This window comes from Sebastes fasciatus, chromosome 22 (genome assembly GCF_043250625.1).
Source record: "Sebastes fasciatus isolate fSebFas1 chromosome 22, fSebFas1.pri, whole genome shotgun sequence".
Taxonomy (NCBI): domain Eukaryota; kingdom Metazoa; phylum Chordata; class Actinopteri; order Perciformes; family Sebastidae; genus Sebastes; species Sebastes fasciatus.
The window spans coordinates 20,030,016-20,054,604 of record NC_133816.1 but is presented as its reverse complement, the minus strand read 5'-3'; the positions used below and the strand labels follow the sequence as shown (position 1 = coordinate 20,054,604).

The 24,589-nt window shown below is 43.6% G+C and overlaps 1 protein-coding gene across 16 annotated transcripts in view; it reads right to left on the bottom strand.

Annotated features, from left to right (window-relative positions):
- nrxn2b (neurexin 2b) overlaps positions 1 to 24,589 on the bottom strand; it is a 795,015-nt gene that overhangs the window by 50,630 nt on the left and 719,796 nt on the right. For all 16 annotated transcript variants that reach the window (XM_074624795.1, XM_074624794.1, XM_074624809.1 and 13 more), the window contains one exon: positions 7,193 to 7,364. In XM_074624795.1, coding sequence (XP_074480896.1) covers positions 7,193 to 7,364 — 172 coding nt within the window. The remainder of the gene's footprint in view (positions 1 to 7,192; positions 7,365 to 24,589) is intronic.

Sequence of the window (24,589 nt, the reverse complement as noted above, 5' to 3'; positions counted from 1 at the left end):
CTAGCTGACAGTATATAAAGGTGCTCCTCCGAAACAATAAGACAGTACAGATGGTTTTTCCGAGGCCACGCTGTGCTCCGCGCATCCCCCCCCGCTCGCACACTCAGCTCACCATCTTCTGCTCGGTGGACCATCAAAGTCACATTGGGCCGCTTCGATACTCCCTGCTCGGAGGTCCGAGCTAGTGGAGTGAAATCTAGTCCACGCTCGGCTAAAATCCATATGCCTCCAGCCATGTGTCTGCATAGAGTGCACCCCCGATCCCATCGCTCTCCCCTACTTTTAGCATTTTAACTGGCACCGCTGAGTGCTCTCTTATTGCTTTTGCCAAGAGGGAAGCGGCACTGGACTGCTTCAACCTCCCCTCCTCACTTGTCTCTTTATCTTCCTTGCTTATTCACAATTGGGTTTCTTTCAGCGGCGAGGTCGCAAAGACAAAGATGGATATCTAGAAACAGGGGAGACATGATGAAAAGGGGTAGGAGGAAGGGAAGAGCGCAGCCGAGAGCCTTGCTTGACCCCCTTTTCTTAGACCATTTATCCGCGGAGCAAGAACACCGTCGGCTCAGTTGGAGGAGCTTGAGATGACCTCACCGGCACAAAAGCGAATTCATGTCTCTCTACTTCGCCCTTTTCTCTCTCTCTAATGGTCAGCCTTCACGCTGAACAGATCTCCTAAATGCCTTACAAAATGAAAACAGGGACTGACAATAGCACTCACTTTACACTGTGTGTGTCGTCCCTCTTTCTTTTCCCGTCTCTGATTTATTATCAGTGTTAAACGGTGTGTCGGTCTACTCAAAATGAACACCGTCGTGTCTCGGTGCATTTCAATAGCGAGTGATTTAGTTAGCGAGTAGCTGCAGTTATGAAATTATTACTGTGCAATGCTACATTGTGTGCGGGCATGTGAGGGGCGTACCATACTGTACTGGGTAAATGTAATCTTCCCTGCTGTGATGCAATCCAATTTGTGAAATGCTTATTATTCAGTAACATGCAAAGCCTCATCCATCACAGCGGTGACAGCATCACGCATGCTGCATCTCTTCCAGCCTTCATCTTCTCCTTCACTCTATCATTTTCCAGCGATGCATCCCGAGCACTTTGCTGTAGAGTATTGCTTTTCCTCTCCTCTATCTCCCCTGCCGGTCAACCCCCCTCTCCATCCATGCATTACCACCACCACCACCGCCACCACCTCTCACCGCCACTTCCTCTTTCTAATTCGACTCAACTGCGGTCAGAAACTAAAGCAAAGTGACAGCTTTTATGGTAGAGTAACTGCCTGTAAACACCGGCAAAGTGAGAAAAGAAAAGTGTGGAAGAAAGACGGTGCACCGCGCGTTCCCACTGGTCATAACGCCGCAGTTATGAGGCAGCAAAATATGGTAATCACAGCCGATACCCTGCCACGGTGACACTATAACCACGGTTGTAAACTGCATAATGATTATCTAAAGCTCAGGGGGCACCGCAATGACGTCCAAATGCCAAGTGTGGTACGAGCCCCACAGGAACTAGATGGACTTTTTTTTTCTAGAAGCTCCCGTCTTACAAGTAATGTCATAATCTGCTGTGGTGAATCACGGCGATCACAAAGAGAGTTTAGTGCGAGGCGATTTGAAAAGAGAGATGATGTGATGGAGGGGGAGTGTGAGATAAAGCAGAGACACAGAAACAACATCCCCATACACACTCTCAGGTGCACATGTTCTCTCTAACAAAAGGTACATACATATATAACATATAAGCCCGTAAAAAGGCCCCTATATGTATTCATCTGTACTCCCTTTAATCTCTTTTTCTTCTCCTCCTCTGATTCTGTTGGCGGCAGTAGCTGCTGCAAGGCTCGCTGGCTCCTCATAAGAAGGGGATTAATGCTGCAGCAGGGCCCAACTCATTAAATCTGACCACCACCATGATCAGTTAAGGGGTTAACAGCCCATAAAACAATAGCACGGAGGCATATTTCACTATGATAATCACAGGATTTAACTAATACGGGGTTTTTAAAGATACAAATACTGATAATTTTGAATTGCTGGTAGCGGATTGTTGAATATAGAATAACCAGGGCTGTCAATCGATTACAGTTTTTAACTCTTATCAATATGGGAGTGGACAAATATGCTGCTTTATCCAAATGTATGTATATATTTATTATTGGAAATCATCTAACAACTTAAAACAATGACACATATTGTCCAGAAACCCTCACAGGTACTGCATTTAACATACAAATATGCTTAAATCATAACATGGCAAACTGCAGCCCAACAGGCAACAACAGCTGTCAGTGTGTCAGTGTGCTGACTTGACTATGACTTGCCCCAAACTGCATGTGATTATCATAAAGTGGGCATGTCTGTAAAGGGGAGACTCGTGGGTACCCAGAGAACCCATTTACATTCACATATCTTGAGGTCAGAGGTCAAGGGACCCCTTTGAAAATGGCTATACTAGTTTTTCATCGCCAAAATTTAATGCAAGTTTGGAGCGTTATTTAATCTCCTTCACGACAAGCTAGTATGACATAGTTGGTACCGATGGATTCATTAGGTTTTCTAGTTTCATATGATACCAGTATCTTCACTCTAGCTTTAAAACTGAGCCCGCTACAACCTAAAAATCACAAGTTGCATTAATGCCCGGCGGAGATAATAAAGAATGCCACCGGTCATATCAGTTAAAGTAAGGTCGTGCCAGTAAAACCCCTGAGTGTTATCAACGGAGGAAGGGTATGTTTTATTCCTTAGGACTTTTAACTTTTCATTTGGAGGAGGAAGAATGTGTCGTGTCTTCTTACAAAAGCCTCATAGTCTGGCTCTAATTAATGTTCCGTGAGGTTATTGAGAACGCAAAGCAGAGGACGTTTTAATTCTGCGTTATGTGTTAGGTTATGATGACTGTATGGGTCAGAGGGGATCCTAACCTAGGCCAAATCTTCAAGTATGAACACTCTGTTGAAGCGGTCGTCCTTGGAATAAATGTTACCTTACAGCTCAAACATTGCATTGCAAACTAAGCAATTAGTCCCAGCATATCTGCTACTTTTCTCGCAGCACATGACCAGTAAATAAAGGGAATCGGATGTGAAATGGTACAATTATAGTCCGTATGGTACTGCCGCTAACATCTGCCTATTTATCCGCGGCCAGGTTGAGGCGCTCAGTGGGACACGGGGATGTTGTCATTGAGCCCGTCTGCCATTTTGGGAATGCTGGGAGGTGAGGTGGGGCGGGCCAATAACTGTTGCTGTGGGACCCACCGGGGACACCTGACACACTGGATTAGCTGGCTGGGCGCTCCTCTGACACGTTTTGTCTGCTTTCTATCCATCATGAGCATACATGCACACACACACACACACACACACACACACACACACACACACACACAGAATGTCGTGAACGCAGATAGATGCACGTAGAATCAGACCAAAAACAACAACACACAGTCCCTGAGGACTACAAACATCACTTTGTGGGACATCAGGAGACGTGTTGCTTTCCCTTGAATGTGCCTGACCCGTGACGACCACGTTCGCTGTCAACATCCTGTCTCTGCAAATCATCACCTTCTGTTTATAAACAGCTGCTGGCAAGCCCAGGCCGTAACGCTGTGAAAGCACTTGCCAATCTAAGCCCTATTTATAGTGTATTTAAAGTGTGTGTTGGTTTATTTTAATGCCAGAATCGATATATTTGCTTCATTTGAGTTTAAGCGGAGGTGGAAGGAAGTTACCGCTTTTACTGTTGTAGTCTGAGTAAAGTGACGTCATATCTGTTCCGTATCCATCAACCAAAACAAACCGAAGCGAGCCAAAACTATAAAGCAGGAAGCGGCGGAGGTTCCACGTGGATACGACCTGCACCCTCACATGGTAAATCCAAAGTGGTAAACACTACACATCCAGTAAAGTATGGAAACACTTTGGGTTTCACACATTGTCAGGAAAAGCAGAGCTAGACATCACAGTAACGTGCGGTCGAGTCGGCCGTCGCTCTCATCTCTGTGATCAAATGGTCCGACGCTACAACTGTAGAGCACCCATATACTGACATTTATGTTAAATGCATTCAAACGGCCCCGATGGAGCTGATCATGGATGTATGAAGAGAACGGAGCTGACGGGAGAGCTAGAGACGGACTTGGAGAAGTTAGAGGAAGTATACACGTGTGACTACGTCCGGTTTTCAAAATAAAGTGTTAACAAAGGGAACTGTATATACAAAATACATATATGGAAATAAGCTTGATTGGATTATATTCACCAGAAGTATAAAACATTACATGTCCCTTATAAATTATAAGGAAAACACCACTAATTTGTGAGGGAAACGTCTTTATTCTTTGATTTTTGGGTTATTAACTCCAAAATTTAGATAGATATAAATTTATATTTCCTGACAACGACTGATATATTTGACTTCAGGACATCTCTGACTACATACATGCTGAAAATCAAACATTCTTACTGTATTAATTTAGATATTTTCCAAAGTAAAAGTCCCTAGAAGTGTATGATTCATTTTTCCCATTGTCTAGTGTTAAAAAAGTTTGAATCGCAATACATATCGAATTGGCACCCAAATATCATGATAGTATCAAATCGGGAGATAGGTGCATCGTCCAAGCCCTAATAAATATGTGTGTGTGTGTCCAAAAAAAGATACAGAAAGAAAACCTGTCACTGTCTTTCTTGTGCGAGGTGTCTTTTATCCCTCTGGGAACTTTCACAGCTCCTATAGGTCATGGTGTACTACGTGAGGATAAATCCCACATACAATGCACAAAGCATTAGCCAGGGCCTCCAAACTGCGACGGCATCCATATGAGACTTCCTGATGTGGGTCACAACAGTCCCTTTGGGAAGGGAGATTTCACAGGAAGCTGCACGTCCTTGTTCTGTTGGAGGAACCAGACACATTTGGCACCTGTAACACTAAACTAAACGCCGCATCGTAGGTATCTTTCATGACAACTTGTTCTATTTTCTTCTCAATTCTGGCTACATGGACATTTTTAAGATCCAGGCGCTCCGTTGGGACGGCATGGCGATGATATCCCATAATATAAGCATCAAGGAAACGAAGTAGGTCTGAGTGTGTCGTGAGTATAGAGTATTTTGTCCCGTTTAGAGAATCAGAAGATGTCTAAATCTCCAATTTGGGTCACAGGAGCTTGATTCAACAAGGGAGCTCCCCCTCTTTCTTTCTCCTCTCCACAAAATATTACCTCACTCTCTCTCTCTTCACGCACCTCCTGTCTCAGTTAGGAAGTTACCACCCCCGCCCCTCCAACTCCTCCTCGCTCACCCTCTCCCCTACGTATTCCTCCGCCCTTTTGTGCCTCATCCTCATCTGAGGTTTTGCTCTCCTAATGTGTAACATCTCTGTTTCCCCAGGACGCCGCCCCGCCAGACGATGACGACTGGAACCTTCAAAGCGTGCGCCGGAGCCTTCAAAGCGGAGCGCCCCCAAAAATAGTTTTGAGTGTATCTAGCTCATATAAATGAATCAAAGCTATTCTACGCAGCAAAGCAACACTCCCCTCCCTCTCTCCTTCATCCATTTCCTTTCCTCAGTCCCCATAACCTCCTAAAACTTCAGACGACTCCAGCCCCCCGGCAGACAAACACAAAACTCGACAAACAACAACAAAACAACACTCTTCAATTCTTGATCAAGCGGAGGAAAAGGAAAAGAAATGTTTGACAAAGACAACAACAGCGGCGGCAAGGAGGGCGGAAGGGAAGAGGAATAAAAGGAATACAATATGGGCTCTGCATTACTGTTTCTTGATGAAGCAAAACATAGATTTGGATGATGACATTCACTTGGCGATGTTAACAGGCTGCTTCGCTGTTCTGTTTTTCCAGAGCGGTTTGTGCTATTGTTAGTCGAAAGGCTCCTCTTTGGAGCGTGTGCTGTTGCGAAAAGGGCTGCATTTCCATCATAATAACAACTGAAAAGAGTGAACTGTCACAGGGCGCTTCCTCTTCTGGCTGTGCCGTATGCCCCTCAGTCTGGCCTCGCTGTGCTGACGGATGAGCAAGAGAACACACTTCTCTCCACGCCAAAACAAAGCCCCAAAATATGGGATCACTGCTGTGACAGAGAATGTCACAGTCCCATTGCTCCATATGTCAACCGGAGTAAATATCATGGCCACATTAGCGGCTCTCTTCCCGCTGTTTGAAACAACGACGATACATAGACGGTGTGTTTTTTAGACAATGGAGATGGAGCGCATTGACTCCAGTGGGGATGGAGATTTACCAGTCGGACTTCATCGATGTAGAATAAAAACACTTGTGGGCAAAAATTGCAAATTCATGAATGTACCAGAGCTTCAAGGCTTTCTTATTTTTGCACACAGGTTATTAGATTTCCATGTGCATCATTAACGCCAGGCAGCAGAGCCTGGCTCAGCCGGGAGTTTACCGAATGCAAACTCATGACGGGGAAACACAAAATGTCTTCCTTTAAACAACCATGAACAAAGGGGAAACACAATGGAGAGAGAAAATTAACTGAGAGCTTGCACGAGACCAAAAATAGCCTCATAATTCGGGCCGTAATAGAGTACCATGATTATGGTAAAACAACAAGTGGGGGAATTAGTGCACTCCCAGCAGTGACTCATCAGGTGTTTGCCCTCGTTTTAAGTCAGTACGTGTAATGATGTTACATCTGGAGCCGAGGCATGACTTATCAACACCTCCACATACTTTACATAGAAGTGCCTTTTTTCTGTGTCCTGCCCGAAAACCCAACCATGCCCGACTGCTGGCCTCGATTCAATAGTTCCACAGTGCCAGGAGCTAGCAGACTAACTGCAGAGAGCTGGATGCTCTTCGATGGGAGATTGCTTGCCTCAGGATGGCTGCTTGACTCTTCCCGCCTTTTAGACCAGAACCTGTCTTAATCACCTCGAATAATGCAGGCGCGCTCTAAGTATGAATGTCATCATAAATAAACAAAAGCCCTCACAGAATGTTCTGTAAGAATCACTTTGAGTGGCACATGGGAGGCTGACTTAATGAAGATTTCTTTTACCGAAGCTCCTTTTTTCTCTCTCTCCACTGCGTTACCCAGTTTATCAAAGAATTCATTACTGCAAAGGTTCAAAGCTAACAATGATAGCTCCCTCCCTCCCTCAGTCCCCAGGTCGCCCCTGTTCCTACCTGATGGGAAACGTTCGATGACCGGCTGGTTGTCCACCTGTAGCGTGGCGTTTCCACCACTCCGCGTGAATCGCACCACGTGGTATTTGCCGTCGCTCACCATCACTGCGCTCTCCTCGATGATTATGTCGTCCGTTCCCACGTTGAAGATCACGCCGATCTTTCCCCGTTCCTATAGACAGAGGACGGGAGAGAACGTTAGAGAAGAAGGCACGAACATACTGGAAAAAACAAACTTCCCCAGTGCACTTTGGACATTTGATATACTTTTAAAAATCCCATAAACTTGAATTTTCTGGGAAACAAGCCATCACAAGTTTTTTCCCTTTCTGCTCATCCAATCATATAAAACTGCCTTTCACTACATAACCCATTGGTTTACAGTTCAGATTATGGGGGACGGAATATGCCAAAATAAAAAATAAATGAATAAATAAATGACTCAATAAATAAATATGTTATTAAATGTAGCAAAAATAATATTAAAAATAAATGTAGCCATTAATTAATTAATTAATAAAATGAGACAAATTGATATTTCTGTTTTAATTTACTTCTTTATTTATTTATCTTTGTATCAATTCCCTTATTTTTTTACTCTTGTTTAATTTTCACTTTTATTTGTTAAAGTATTTATTTCTTTATTTTTTGTATTTATTGTTTATTTATTTTGCATCTATTTTTATTTATTTTACATTTCTTTTTTTAATATGTGTATTTATTTATGAATTTATGCATTTATTTATTAATGCACGATTTTTTCCTTTGCATTTCACCCCTAAATAAGGGGTTAGGGTCTGTATTCTTTTCTTTATACATTTCTTTACACATTCCTTTATGAGGGAAAAATCATGCTTAAATGCATAAATACATAAATAAATACATATTAAAAAATAAATATAAAACAAATGTAAAAATAAATAAATAAATAAATTTTAAAATAAAAAAATAAATACATTAATAAATAAAAGGGCTATAAAAAATAAATTTGCTTGCCTGTAACTTTAATATATATATGTATATATATATATACACATACACCTACACATACATCTATATACATACACATAGTCATATATATATGTATATATATATATATGTCTATGTGTATGCGCATATATGTATGCATGTTTGCATGTGTATGCATATATGGACTATGTGTATGTATATAGATGTATGTGTAGGTGTATGTATATATATGTGAATGTGCGTTTATATGTATCTATGCTTTTTTTTCTTCTCCTCAGTCATCCATTTATTCTTTGTTCCATCCTAATCTTCTGTTCTGTATGTACCACTGGGTGTGTAAAATACAAGAAAAGAAATTGCAAATATACCCTGCACATATTGTGGATGTATAATTCATGATTAATTTGCAATAAAAGTATTAAAAAAAAATCATCAAAGTGGTGTTCCTTTGTGAAGATTATCTTGCTGAACAAAACATGTAAGTATCATAAACGTTTGTTTGCTACAGAGCAGCTTATTTTCTGCAATAATCCAAAACCCAATGGAAAAATCCCATTGGCTTTTTGCCGAGGGAACCAGGGCGATGCTGACTTCCTGGCTTGGCCTACAAAAAGACAGCATCCCTGCAGTCTTCAAGCTGTGCTGATGCACATGATAAGGTTGCTGCTTTGCTGTGTAGTAGCAAAAAAGCAAATATATTTTCCTTGAGGAACCAAAAAGGCCCTTGCTGCCCGTATCTGATGACGCTATGAGCATCAGATCTCACACACATCAGCCTGGTTAAAAAAAAGTACTTGTTGAGGACTCAGGCACCTTTAGTATTCATCAACCCGGTGACCCTCTCCCCTCTCCCATCTATTAGTGTTGACAGCCGCCCACTGCTTCGAGTTTATTACAGTCAACCGCCTACTCTACTCTCATCTCCCGCCATCTCTCTCCTCTCCCGCCGTGGTTCCTGTCCTCAGTCCCGGGAAAGGTCAAAGTCATTTACGGAGTTACAGTCTGCCAGAGAGGCATAGAACACGGGCAAGAGAGAGAGTAACATACCAGACAGCACCATTACAGACTCATTCTCTGTCTGGCAGTAAATCTTGTGCTGCAGTTTTGTTCTGCACGGAGCAGTAACTGCCCCGCCGCCCATACCATTGGCAGGAACACTTCCTGGTTGTCACTACAGGCCAAGCTCATTTGCACACGAGGTAAATTTTTGCACACTGCTATCTGCCCACTGATGCAACAACTCCATTGATTCCATTATCTCATTAGCTATGCGCATTTATTTCGCCACCTTCCATATGCCGGAAATATTCAGAGGTGAACGCGTGGCTTTGGCTCGCGGCGGTTTTCCATTATTCATGGCTGATTAAGTATTTAAAAAAGGAAAATAAAACGTCCTAATGCTAACAGAACTTAAAATAGCAAGTTAATTGAGTAAATAAGTGCAGAGGTTGTACAGTGAGTTAATGAGCGGTATAATCGCAGCCAAATTTATGTGCATCCTAACCACTCTTTGGTGCTGTGTAAAGTGGTTGCAGTGTTCAGGCGAGGCCACGGTATGGCCACGCACTGACGACAACCTCAATTAGGGTATTAATTGAGCATGCTCAAATGGCGGTGCAAGTGGAAGTGCTGGTGGCCGTGATTAATGCTGTAGAGAGAGATCAGCTGAATTATGCTGTGTTCAAACCAAGAGTGATGCAAATTTTTCGCCTCGCTTTACTCGCGTGAATTGAACCACCGGTATCATTTTATCATCATTTGTGTTCATTCAAGCTAGACTGAAAGGAGATATCTCCATAGAAACCAACAATTTTTCTTTCTGCCATCAACCATGGAAGAAATAACCACTGTTGCTGCTTTGTACATGTTGTGGAAGTCAAAGATATGTTTGAAAACCAAACGCCGTCGTGTCTAGGTTCGAGCTGTATTCAGTGTATCGAGCAAGCCAAACGTCGCTACTGCAGTATGAACCCAAAATAAACAGATTGTGCTGTGATTTAACTGCAATAAACGGATCAAAAGGATGCCGAATTAACTGCATATTAATGCAGATTTGTAAAAAGTATGAAGTCATGCTTTGTCAGGTCTGTGCGCAAGACGACAAGCAAACAACTTTTAAAATGCTTGTTTTCTGAATGGAGTTTGGATTGATCAGTGCCAGGTTATGCAGCTGCTCCATCGACACTCAAGATAAAGACATCTTGGCATAAATACGGCAGCGACATTACTGTTTATACCACAGACCACAGACAGTTACAATATTTTTATACAATATTATGAGAATAAAGTCAGAAATTTACGAGAAAAAAAGTCGTAGTGTTATGAGAATAAAGTCATAATATTATAAAGTAGTAATTTAACGTGTTATTTTAGAGGGGAAATAGAGCAGCGTGTGTGAAAATGAGGAACGTGGAGCATCTTGTGAAGTTATACTTTAGTTTAGGTTTCACAAATAACAAAATACTTAATCTTTTGGCACATTAGCAGCACATCAGTATCAGGACCTTGAAAAGATTGTGCAAGAAACTGTGTTTATTCTGAAGAAAGAACCACAAAACTGACTCTTTTGTGGAGGAGGAAATTACTTTTTTTTCTTGTAAAGTTATGACTTTATTCTCGTAATATTCCAATTTTTTTTTCTTTAAATAGTATGAATTTATTCTCATTAAATTATGACTTTATTCTCGAAATCTCTGATTTGTCCCCCTCAATGTGGCTCTAATACTCCGTCATACTTTCGCGACACCGCGTCACGCAAATTTCTCACTTTCGTTGACTCCGTGAATACGTGAATGACGCGGCGTGAACACAGTTTAAGACACAGTCGGACTAAATAAGAAGACTCAACGTGTAAGCAGGAAACAGACTCTCCTACACGGAGTAAGTTTGACCAGGAGGAGCTCCTCAGAGTGGAGCTTGATGGGCTGCTCAACAGATGATCTCATTCTGCAAAGAGGGTTCGAACGTCTCAAATGGCAAAGTGCTTCCAGCTCCTCAGGCACTTAATCAATTGATTCATGTTATGGACTGACCCTTGCAGTCTTTGCGCCCACTCTCCCCGTGCATGCCGAAATCCAATATTGATCCGAAGACAGCGATATGAATACTGTCAGAGAGTGATTAGTGAGGCGCACATGAATGAAAATGTAATCATTGATACCGTTGAGATGCTGCAGCAAAAAAACAAAACAGAAGAGGGGATGGTGAGCGAAATGCTTTTGGAATCGAGTGGAAATGCCAGGATCATCTCCATTACAGCCCACGCGCGACGAAGCTTAGAATAATCATAACACCTTTGCCTGGAGAATTAATTCAATTTGCCAAGGCAAAAGCAGAATGAGACCGTGCTATTATGACTGAAAAGCAGAAGGGAGAGTGAATTTGAGTGATATTTACAGAGAGATTAGCATTTGTGTTCCGCAACATTAGGGTTCTTCCCGGTGCTGAGGGAATGTATCGAGCCCATTACGGCGGGAAGCCGCTGGGAACCACTGCTTTTCAAAAAATGATTTTAGTGTAGCGGTAATGACATTTTAATGGCCATTTCCCTTAAGCGAACATATCTCTGGAAACAGAAGGGGAAAAAAGACTCCTTGAATGACTAGGAGCAGTCAAGCCTGCAACATTGAAATGAAGGGACTGGTAGGTAACTGACAATAAGCCCTGGCTGCTCTTTAAACACCGCCGCTTCTAAACTACTGCTAAGAAGCCCTTAATCTGCTTCAGCTGTCGGCTAATGTCAGGAGGAAGAATGTTACGTTTCCGCTCTTTTATCCAGAGGTTAGCTCATCTCACTTTTTCTTTCTGTGGGTCAATCAGTGGCGTAGGTGGGAGGTCCACTGTGGACTAAAAGGGAAAGAGCTCTGCTTTATGATACGTGATGCGATATACTTCAATTACATTCGATTGAAACCTCGGGTGCTTGAGGAAGACTGCATCTCTTTTGCTTCCTGAGTTCAATTATACAATCAAAGATGTTCAGTGGTACGGGTTGGGGGGGGAATGCCTACAGACTGGAATGAGAAAAACAAAATCAGTTTTGGTTTTGTTGCATAGTTAAAGTTACTACGAGGAACTCATTTTGTGTTGATTTTGGCGGTCAAAAGCGGTTTCTGAGCACCAGACTCCTTTTAGAAAACCTCTCATTTTATGGCAGTAGGGTCCTTATAAACTGGCAATTGAGTGAGCCAGTACTATTAGTACTTCAGTACTTTTGATACGGAACTACATCTTATTACTTATCTTCCTTACTTCTGTGTTTTACTTAAGGAACTTTCATTTGGTGTTGATTCTGGCGGTCCCTGTGGACAAAAGCGGTACTGCTTCTGAGCACCAGACTCCCTTTAGAAAACCTCTCATTTATGGCAGCAGGGTCCTTATAAACTTGCAATTGAGTGTACTAGTACTATTAGTACATCAGTACTTTTGATACTTAACTACATGTTATTACTTATCTTCATACTTCTGTGTTTTACCTAAAGTTACCAAGAGGAACTTTCATTTTGTGTTGATTCTGGCGGTCCCTGTGGACAAAAGCGGTACTGTTTCTGAGCACCAGAGTCCCTTTAGTCCCTCTCATTTTACCGCAGCAGGGTCTGACAGTCTGTCCCGCTCAATCCTGGTTCTGATTCTCCCGTGCCTCCTTTCCCTCAAGCGGGCCAAGCAATACGGCCTGCAGAAAGTTTGTGACGCGGTAGCCATCTTCAGATCAGTTGAGGAAATACCAAGCACCGCCCACCAGCCGGAGCAAACTTTCTCATTTTACAGCTAAACAATACATTACAAGATGTTTCTGAAAACATTCGAGGCGAGAAATAGACATTACAGTAACAGAATATTGATTCATATTTCATCAGCGCTGCCTAGTTTGACTGTTTGATTGGAGGTCGCGAGTGATTGACAGCTGCCACCGTTGAATGAACAGCCAATAGGAACGCTCTCTCTCTCTGAAATGACCTGTGATTGGCCAAAGTCTCTAGATTTTTTAAAGTCTGAAAACAGAGCTATGAGGAGGTGAAGAAGTCTCTCAGAACACTTGAATATAATACAATATGCTGAAAGGTTATTATGGATTTTTTGCATCAATGATGCCAATAACATTCTGCCTACTGCTGCTTTAAATTGAGACTGTTTCATAACCAGTTAAAAGTTCCTCACAGTCACTTTTAAAACTCTTGAATATTATAATTTCTCAAGCACAAATTTGCTGTCCTTGTCAAATATCTAACATCTTGGTACGACAAAAATAAAGATGTTTTCCGCAGAGCACAAACTGCTGATCAGCTTCTCACACAACAGTAGACGGAGTTTAGCTGCCAATAAAAAAAGAAAGTTTGTGTAATCCTCTCATTAGTCTCTCCTTCCTTTTTTTCTCAAAGACAAAGAAAATTGGCTTCGGGATTCTGTGCAGCAGACGAGGAGGAGCGGCTGCCGGAATACGGAGAGCGTTCCGAATTATTTCAACATGACCTTGCGAGGTGCGGGGAGCGCGTCGAGGTAAACGCTGTTTACGGAATGGGAATGAGGCGGCGCTGGGCTGCGGTCGTCTCTATCGGGGTTATCTCGGTGATCACACCGAGCAGAAAAGGAAGAGGGAGCAGAGGAGGAGGAGGAGGAGGAGGAGCAAGGGGGCAGAGAGAAACACTGTGCGGTAAAAGGACTGAGGGAACCTTGATGATCCTCCAGGGCCTCAAGGTACTTCGAGATCAAAGCTCCTTTTGAAGATGTCAAGATCTCGTTCTCTCTTCGCTGCGCACGCAATTAAGAGGGGGAAATTGACAAAGAGGGGAATGCGGTTTAATTCTTGGTTTCTTTACAGACGGCTCAATCTCGATTATTCCCGAGCACCCCTACAGCTTCACCTCTTCTTGATCTGTTTGCATTTCCTCAACGTCTCCTTGCGTTTCCCCACTCTCAGATCTGATACGCGAGCGCCAAACGGGAGCGATTAGAAAAGAGGAAACAACAAGAGGAAACAACAGAGAAGCGACTGCCGGGTGGACCGGAGGGGTGTGGCGTTCGGCGACACACTGACAGATCAGTCGAGGTGTTTTTGCATTTCGCTGCATCAAGAGACGCGGCTGACCACGTCGGGGGAATCTGCTGACGCTTCTGATTTGGTTTGACAGATTTCATATTAATAGCCCCGCGGGTGGCGGAAATGCAAACTATTCATCAGCCTCTTTCTCATTTCCCCAATAATGATCTATCACAGCCTGTATCTGCTTGAGCCTAACTTGACATCCCAGTGTAAGTATGCGGAGCTGCAGTATTTATTAGCTTATGAATCAGCCAGTGGAGCGGCATGGACAGAGAAATGACTGATAAATAGATTTTTTACTGGATGCCCAACGAAAAGCAATCAATCCCCCCCCCCCTCTGCTTCCCCTCTATGGACACACACATCTGACACTTCCACGTGGTGTAAAGGCAGCTTAATATTTCATACAGCTTGAGCAAGCATTTCAACTTCTATCACAGCTCTAATGTTACATTTTATGTGCAATTTGCAGTTATAGATTGACGCCCTGACACCCGTGGCAGGTTCAGTTGTAGAGCTAAAGTGAAGTTACAGATATAATATGAAACTAGAAAACCTAAGGAGTCCATTGGTACAAACCACGTCATGCTAGCTTCTCGGGAAGGAGGTTAAATAACGCTCCAAAGTTAGGCTACATTTTGGCGAGGAAAAACTGGCCATTTTCAAAGGGGTCCCTTGACCTCTGACCTCCAGATATGTGAATGTAAATGGGTTCTATGGGTACCCACGAGTCTCCCCTTTACAGACATGCCCACTTTATGATAATCACATGCAGTTCATTGAATGCAGTATCAAGGTGTTTGAATATTTTTGCATACTAGGGTCAATAAACTGTTTTGGTTAGTCCCCATTTTATTGTAGTGAGACCATTTTTTGAAACTTGACGTCACTGTATAAAATGACCTGTGGTGACCTCTAGGATAATCACAGCCTCATGAAACTTTACATCCACAAACTAGAGACCTAGAGCATTCAGAGGATGGATGGCTTTCCTAGCTAGATAGACAATAAGGGGGTTTTCTGCTCGCCATCCAATCGCCGAAAAATGCAATTCTTGCAGAAATGTCAAAAAGTTTTTGATCCCAAATCACAGCATGGCTTTTTCTATGGTGTTCCTCAAGGTCTTGGTGTCTTAATGTGGTATTTTGGAGGGATTATTGATGTGGAACACCATCATATACTTCTATCATAATGTTCTAAACACTTTCACAATTTATTTGAATTAATTAATTCACGTTTATTTCTGATTTATGACTAAAACAACTTGACACACAGTGCTGAGCTGCATCTCAAATTAATCTCCAGGTTCCCAGCTTTCAGATGATGTACACCACTTCTATGTGACATCTACTGTTGGCCTGCTATCTCCCCTTAAAGACCCCCTGTAGCCCCCTAAAGAGGGAAAAAATGTTGATTGATGAACATCTTTCTATCTCACAGGCATTCTGCGAGTGAGCCAGCTCAACCATCATACGGTATCTCTGCATCTCCCTTTATCAGGGTCATTCATGGCTCTAATCAGCTTGTCAACATGTATGCATAATGCCCGCGAGAGGAGATCGGCTGTGGCATCTGCTACGAGGAGAGCAGTATAGCTGTGGCTAATCTTCCACTCTGAAACTGCAGCGTTATGTAAGAAGAAAATGGGCTGTTGCGTAACAGCGCAGACTCCTCGAGCGGCTAAATCAGCCATTGTCCGTTCACCTAACGTCTTCGGAGCGAGCGTGACAGAAAGAGGGAAAAGACTATAAGGGCCAAGAAGTCCTTTTGGATCAAGAACGCTGTGATCTAGTGCTCAGATTTCACGTCTTTTCTTCGCCTCGAATGACACAAAGCTGCATGTGTTGTTTGGATGTTAGGTGACAGGGGAAAAAGGCGGCGACAAAACTGTTTGCAGAGAGGATACGCTTGGTTTCATTTACCTCTCAGACGACTCATTTGTATGTGTTTGCCTCGATCTTTAGCAGTCATCTTGAGAAAGTTACCCCCCCCCCCCCCGCCCCCATCTCTTCATCTTTATCTCCCCCAACTCTTCCTCTTCTCTGAGACAGTGGTCACAGCTACTCTTTCCTGCTCTGAAAGCGACGTTGAATCGGATCTCACTGAAAAATCGATGAGTTAGACAGATGTGTGTGTGTGAGTCTCCCATCCGAGCATGACTCACGCTGGGCTTGCCCATTTGTCCCGGAGTACACACACACACTCTGGCAGCGAGCCACAACGCTGCACAGCTAAAGACGGAGAGGGAGGGGTTGGGTGGGGGGGGAAATATAAATCAGCCAAAACATCATCCACTATAATCCTGATTATGTTGTCACCTAGCACCCAAACTCCTCATTCACTCCGCGTCAGCCTCCAATCTCAAAACATTAACACAAACATACATATATATAATCTGATCTGCACCACTGAGACTGCTGATGGATGGCGTCCTTCAGCGCCATGACCATCAAACCTGTGGGTTTGAATCCCGCCTGACCTACCCACTCACACTCACACACATTATATGCAAAGATGGGAACGTCCTTCAGCGAGGTTACGCTGAGCCCCGCGACACACACACACACACACACACACACACACACACACACACACACACACACACACACACACACACACACACACACACACACACACACACACACACACACACACACACACACCACGGCCTTGTTTACAATGCTGCAGAGAGCTGATGGATGCATACACACACATTACCACACAAGGATTTGCGTGTGTGCGATTTCCTGGTGGCGGGGATCCAACAGATCGCACAAAGCGTGCAGCGGGGCGTTGCTGCTTTGTGTCTGACGAACAATTGACGCCGTGCACAGTCTAACGTTGGCATTTGTGTGTCTAAATGTATTCTTTGAATGTTCATAAGTTCATCAAGTTGAACTTACTTTGAGCGAATCCATTGAAATGAATTGATTTCAGTCAGAAAATTAGTTTAAACCTGCATTTATTACGTCTTTGGCCACCTGCGGGCCGGAAACTGTCAATACAACATTTACATAACGTATAATAACCTAAGGTTGATGAGGACAACGTGTTAGGAAACAGCTGCCTATTTGTACATCCAGCAGATAAGGAGCAATGTTTGCATTTCGGTGTTGTGTTCACGATCATCCAACAAGTTAAATTCAATAGTCCTGCTAGTTTTTTGCTCTGTTTTTTTGGTTGCCAAATCAATAATTTCACACAAAAACGGTCCGCCAGAGTCCGACATCAGAACAGCGCCCGTAGCAACGTTAAATAATAACAGACCAAACTATCCCTTTAAGTGAAGTAGTGACCTAAACTAGATGTTAGCAGTAACTTACAAAGACTGCAAAGGCAACAAGTGCCAGCTCGACTGTAAACATCAAACACCGATCAACCATCAAGTGTCTGCTTTTCATAGCCTTATCACAGGGAAAGAAATTAACAAAATGGAGAGAGAAAGGTGATATGAAGGGAACATGCCACCTTCGCACAAGAATAGAATCATCATTCAGATGCAGATGATACTCAATTATATCTATCAATCAAGCCAGACGAAACAAACCAGTTAACTAAACTTCAAGCATGCCTTAAGGACATAAAAACCTGGATGACCTGCAATTTCCTGATGTTAAACTCAGACAAAACTGAAGTTATTGTACTAGGCCCTGAGCACCTCCGAAACAAATTATCTAATGATATAGTTACTTTAGATGGCATTGCCCTGGCCTCCAGCACCACCGTAAGGAATCTGGGAGTTGTCTTCGACCAGGATATGTCCTTTAACTCTCACATTAAACAAACCTCACGGACTGCCTTCTTTCATCTACGTAACATTGCGAAGATCAGGCACATCCTGTGTCAAAATGATGCAGAAAAATTAGTCCATGCATTTGTTACCTCTAGACTCGATTACTGCAATTCCTTATTATCAGGCTGCTCCAATAAGTCTCTTAAGACTCTCCAGTTGATCCAGAATGCTGCAGCACGTGTTCTGACTAGAACTAGAAAAAGAGATCATATTACGCCTGTATTAGCTTCTCTACACTGGCTGCCTGTAAAATCCAGAATAGATTTTAAAATCGTCCTCCTCACCTACAAAGCGCTAAACGGTCAGGCCCCATCATATCTTAAAGAGCTCATAGTACCCTACTACCCCACTAGAGCACTGCGCTCACAGAATGCAGGGTTACTTGAGGTTCCTAGAGTCTCCAAACGTAGAATGGGAGCCAGAGCCTTCAGCTATCAAGCTCCTCTTCTCTGGAACCAGCTCCCAGTTTCAGTCCGGGAGGCAGACACCGTCTCTACATTTAAGAGTAGGCTAAAGACTTTCCTCTTTGATAACGCTTATACTTAAGCTGCTATAGGCATAGACTGCCGGGGGACTTCCTATGACACACTGTCATAAGGAACTTCCTATGACACACTGAGCTCCCCTCTCCTTCTGTATATACTCATGTCCCATGTCCATGTTGTTACTAACTTCATTCCTTCCCGGGAGTCCTTGTGCCTCCTTGTCTCGCAGCTAACCGTGGAGCGGGGTCACACCTGGAGTGAGGTCATACCTGGAGCGGGATCACACCAGGGAGTGAGGTTATACCTGGAGCATGGGTACACTTGGAGCAGGGTTTCACCTGGATCTTGGTGGTCTCCGGTATTGTGGCTGCATCTGCTGCCGCGTCGGTGCCTGCTTGACACCAACTGCTACCATCCCTAATTAACTACGTCTGTACGAGGGACTACCAATGCTAACGAGGGATTTCCAACACCTAATGACAATGTGGCAGCCTGGAGAATAACACTTCTCAATCACTGCCAAAGACATCAAGAGCTCCCAGCAAGCATGCTGATGCTGCAGGAACCAATGCACGGGCATCGATCGCAGGGACGTCCCACACCAATACACATGGACGTACTGAGGAGAGATGCTGGACAGTGCTGGCTTTCCGATAGTTGTATTATCACTCTTTCCATCCACCACTATTGGTTTTGTGTTATCAGCCCTACTTGTATTAGTTATTACAGCTGCTAGACTGCTATTGTGGCTGCTTCTATATCTCTCTCTCTCTATCTCTCTCTCTCTCTCTCACTCTATCTATCTGTCCCCCCAGCCGGTCTCGGCAGATGGCCGCCCGCCCTGCGCCCGGTTCTGCTCCAGGTTTCTTCCCAGTAATCGGGGAGTTTTTCCTGGCCATAGTGCGCTTGGTGGATCCTGTTGGGTCTCAAAACTATGGTGTACGGTCATAGACCTGCTCTACATATAAAGCGTCTTGAGATAACTTCTGTTGTGATTTGACGCTATACAAAAATAAATTGATTTGATTTGATTTGATTCACATCTCTGACTTTCTTCCTCCCAGGAGATGTGTTGAGACAGATTCAATTTATCAAGATGCACGAGTGAAACATGAACATTTCAAAGAGCAAAGATGTTTCATGTCAAAGGCCTCTTTAAGTCGCTAACCAAGAGACGGATGGAGGAGATAAAGTAGAGTGAGGACGAATAGGCAGGATAAACAAAGCACACATGCATGAGGAATAACGGTGATATGACGAAAGAAACAGCAACGAGAAGTATAAAGGTAAACAGAATAAGAAAACAGTGAAGGGTTGGGAAGCATGATGCTGAAGCTGTGGGGGAGTATTCCTTGAGGCAAAGACAGAAAAGCATCCGCCCACTCTTCATCTCTTCACCAAAAGCCCTAGAGGCCAGGCACTGGTAGATATTTGTCAGTTTGGGTGACTTAATATGGGACAAAGAGGCTTACAAGACCAATAACGTTTCCCATCCACGTCGTTTTATCCTTTTTGGATTCAATTATCCTTTGCTTTTCCCAGCTCCACCTAATCCTTCATCAATTCACTAAACAATAAGATAGGCAGTAATCCCTGCATCTGCCACCAAAACTAATTATACCGACTACCTTTCTAGGGACAAAGTGGAGCAATAACAGATGACTGAATGACATTTTATCAGTGTTAGAGAAGTGTTAGAAATAGGGCTGTCAAAGTTAATGGAAATTCATTTTAACACCAGTAATTTCTTTAACACATTAATGCAACTTGGGGTATTGATCGTTTGGAGGTTATGGCTGTCTCAGTTTTAAAGGTAGAGTGGAGATACTGGCATCATACGAAACTAGAAAACCTGAGGAATCCATTGGTACCAACCGTGTCACACTAGCTCGTCACGAAGAAGGCTGAATAACGCTCCAAATCTACACTCAATTTTGGCGGGGAAAAACTGGCATGGCCCTTTTCAAAGGGGTCCCTTGACCTCTGATCGCAAGATGTGTGAATGAAAATGGGTTCTCTGGGTACCCACGAGTCTCCCCTTTACAGACATGCCCACTTTATGATAATCACATGCAGTTTGGGGCAAGTAATAATCAAGTCAGCACACTGACAAGCTGATTTCCGCATATTTTGTTATGCTAAATGCAGTACCTGTGACAATATGTATCATTGTTTTGTGTTGTTAATTAATTTCTAATAATAAATATATACATACATTTGCATAAAACAGCATATTTGTCCACTCCCATGTTGATAAAAGTATTAAATACTTGACAAATCTCCCTTTAAGGTACATTTTGAACGGAAAAAATGATTAACTATATGGACAATCATGCGATTAATTACGATTTAATATTTGAATCGATTGACAGCCCTCATTATCAGGATACAGTGTTTCTTATATCTGCTTTGTTTTTGATATTCTAGCCTCGTTCCAGACGTCTGATTTGCTGCCAACATATCCTATTTTTTTCTTGTCTTTGCTGCCCATTAGAAGAATTAAAGCTTCAAAATCAATGTTCGACTTTCTTCAGCGGGAAACGTCTACCGCCTCAACCTTCAGATGTCCTCCATTATCATTTCTCTCACTTTGGCTTCTTTACCTCTCCTTAGCTTTTTCTCTGTTTCCTCCATTTTCTAATCTGTCTGCCCTCATCACCAGCTCTTTCACTCCCCGGAGGTTCATTACTGTGTTGACTGGAGTTGCTAACATGGGTTTGGTAGAATCCAATTGATCCACACGCTGAGTGATCAGAGAGAAAGAGCTGATACCCCAGAGTGCTCTGTGTGGCTGATGGTGAAAGGTGCATCCGCTCAATCCAAAATAGGTTTGTAGCTCATTCCTGCATAAATCTAGTCAGCAAACTGTGAAATGAGATAGCGGAGTCCTTGACGACTGTATAATCTGTTTTTTGTTGGGTGGCTTTGTACAATAATAATCCTTTCTGACTTTGTATGGGTTAATTCTTTGGCACAATGTTAATTTTTGGTGTTATTTGATGCTGGAATTAAGCCCAAAAAATATGTATGAATGCATGAATAAATTGTCATCAGCGTGCTGTTTATACTAATTGAGACCTTGATAAAAAACACAGTTCATGTTTTGGAGATACAGATGGAATGAAACGGTGGTAACGTTCCACTAAAAGATGTTAATGCTGTCTTCAAATTAACATTTTATTCCAACATTATATAGACTCTTTTTTCTGTTGGTAAACATGATGACGTACTTCTGTGGACGGAGCAACCGAACGCTGAATATGACATTTTTAGGCGACCAAAAAGGTTATAATTAACTTTGATGAAGTGAAAACACACTGTGAAAGGGTTAAAGTTGTAAGACAAACACAGACAACTCCCAGACGCTGTGGTAGCAACCTTCCAATCACAAGGTAGCCAAGCCCCTAAAGCATCCCCTGCTTTATGGTCTATTTGACTCTAAATGGGACCATGGCGACCGCCGAGGCCCAGAGGCATTATGACCTGCTCCAAAAGTGACCCAAGATCAGTCAGACCTGGTCTGAAATAGACCCCAGGATAATTAGACCTGATCCAAAATGACCCAGACTGGCCAGAACAGAGAGAGAAAACTAATTAATTGGCAGCCATGCTGGAAAAGGATAGCAATGCATGTCCTACAAGTCGCCTCAAAAACGGAAAAATCCATTTGGATCGACTCGGGTGTTATGGTACGTGTCCACAGGGGCGTTTTTTTTATCGCGAGGGATCACCTCGTTTCCCAGCATTGGACACTTGATATGAAACGCTTGGACGCTTGGACGAACGCTTTCCCTCGTGGGCTGCTGCTCCCAGCTTTCAAACGGGAAACAACATAGTGGCTCGTCTGGAAACTTTTTTCTCTTATTTCACGAAACTAGTTCACCGAGTGTGACGCAGCCGAGTGTGACGCAGTCGGGATGAGAATCAGCACCTCTAAATCTGAGGCCATGGTTCTCAGCAGGAAACCGGTGGTTTGCCTACTCCGGGTAGGGAATGAGTCCTTACCCCAAGTGAAGGAGTTTAAGTATCTCGGGGTCTTGTTCGCGAGTGAGGGGACGATGGAACGTGAGATTGGTCGGAGAATCGGAGCAGCAGGGGCGGTATTGCATTCGCTTTACCGCACCGTTGTGACGAAAAGAGAGCTGAGCCGGAAGGCAAAGCTCTCGATCTACCGTTCAATCTTCGTTCCTACTCTCACCTATGGTCATGAGGGTTGGGTCATGACCGAAAGAACGAGGTCGCGGGTGCAAGCGGCCGAAATGGGTTTCCTCAGGAGGGTGGCTGGCGTCTCCCTTAGAGATAGGGTAAGAAGCTCAGTCATCCGTGAGGGACTCGGAGTAGAGTCCTTGCTCCTTTGCGTCGAAAGGAGCCAGTTGAGGTGGTTCGGGCATCTAGCACGGATGCCTCCTGGGCGCCTCCCTTGGGAGGTGTTCCAGGCACGACCAGCTGGGAGGAGACCACGGGGAAGACCCAGGACTAGATGGAGAGATTATATCTCTACTCTGGCCTGGGAACGCCTCGGGATCCCCCAGTCAGAGCTGGTTAATGTGGCCCGGGAAAGGGAAGTTTGGGGTCCCCTGCTGTAGCTGTTGCCCCCGCGACCCGATCCCGGATAAGCGGTTGAAGATGGATGGATAGTTCACCGAAATGTGTTTCTGAAAACATTTTCTGCGAGAAATAAGCCATGCAGTTGCTAAATCTGTCTTTAAGTAGCCTAGACCTCAACTTTATGCAAATGAAGAGCGGCCGACGTGGCGGTCCGTCTCTCGAATCGCGCTACCAGAATGCATTGCACGGCTGCTTACATAGACATCGACTGGGAAGCGTGGAAAGGACGGGTCTCTGGTCGAGCCTCACTCACAAGGAACCGAGTCGACCCATGAAGACCTCTACCCGTAGAAATGACATCTCTATAGTTGTAGGCGTAGAGACAGACAGACAGACAGCAGAGGAGATGACTCCTCTTTTCATCTACACATACAATTTGCCATGCCTGAGTATACACAAGCAGAAATGGGAGATTTGTTGATGTTTCTACACTTTGTGACTCTGTGTGTAGCTACAGGCGAGACATGTGTATTACTGTTTGTTTTAGTGTGTGTGTGTGTGTTGTGAGAGCAGCCTCTGTTGAGGAGAAGCGAGGCAGGCAGCTGGCCGAAATTGAAAGGAATGACTGTGACCTTCGGACAAAATCAAGAGCAAAGTGTTTTCTGTCTCCATTGCTTTCTCTGCTCCTCTCCACTTTCTGTCCTTGCAGCCTCATTTTCCTCCCTCTCCCCCCTCCCTGCTCTCTATATCTCGCTCTCTCTCTTTCCTCAGAAGTGCAGAACAGAGCCGCGGAGAAAAAATACGAAAAATCCTTTTTTGCTTTCTTTATTTCTTTACCTCTCTTTCCTCCTCGATACATATTGTGCAGCCTGTGCTTTGGACAGACTTAAACAGTGCCCCCTTTTTCTGGCACGATAAAGAAAAGTTGTCGGAAAGGAAGAAAATGAGTGCCAGGCTGTGCTTCCAAAGACGTTTACCATAGAGTTCAGCAGTATGAATCACTATACATCAATACAAAACCGATATATAAGCATGCTCTGACACTTATGAGGCTCGTACTACGAAGAGAGTTCAACATACCCATGTTACCTTCTCGTTATCTGGCTTAACTCTCCCTAACAAATGAGATCCCGCTAAGCGCTCCTACGACGGTGGGTTTCTCCGTTATGAGCGCGTTCACATGAAAGTGGCGGTGTTTGCAGCATCTTACCGATCACAAACATGGATAAGTCCACTGTCATCAGTGCGGCACATTCTACAAAACTATAATATCAGACAAATAGGAAGAAGTTAAACACATAATCCAGGGCTAAAAGTAGCACAGTTGAAGCTGCCAAATGCAGAAAGGACAGCTGGCGAAAGAAAAAAAAAAAATCCCGATGTGTGAATGCGTAAATTAACAGACGTATAAATTTAACGGTGATATATAAATAGCTTTCAGAAGAGTAAAGGATGAGTTAATCACACTTCATTATTGCCTTTGACAAGAATGTGGCGACTATTTCAGCCTTCTTTCAGCTGCGTCCCCGTCTCCGGCGGTGTGAAACGGACTCGAGAGCAAG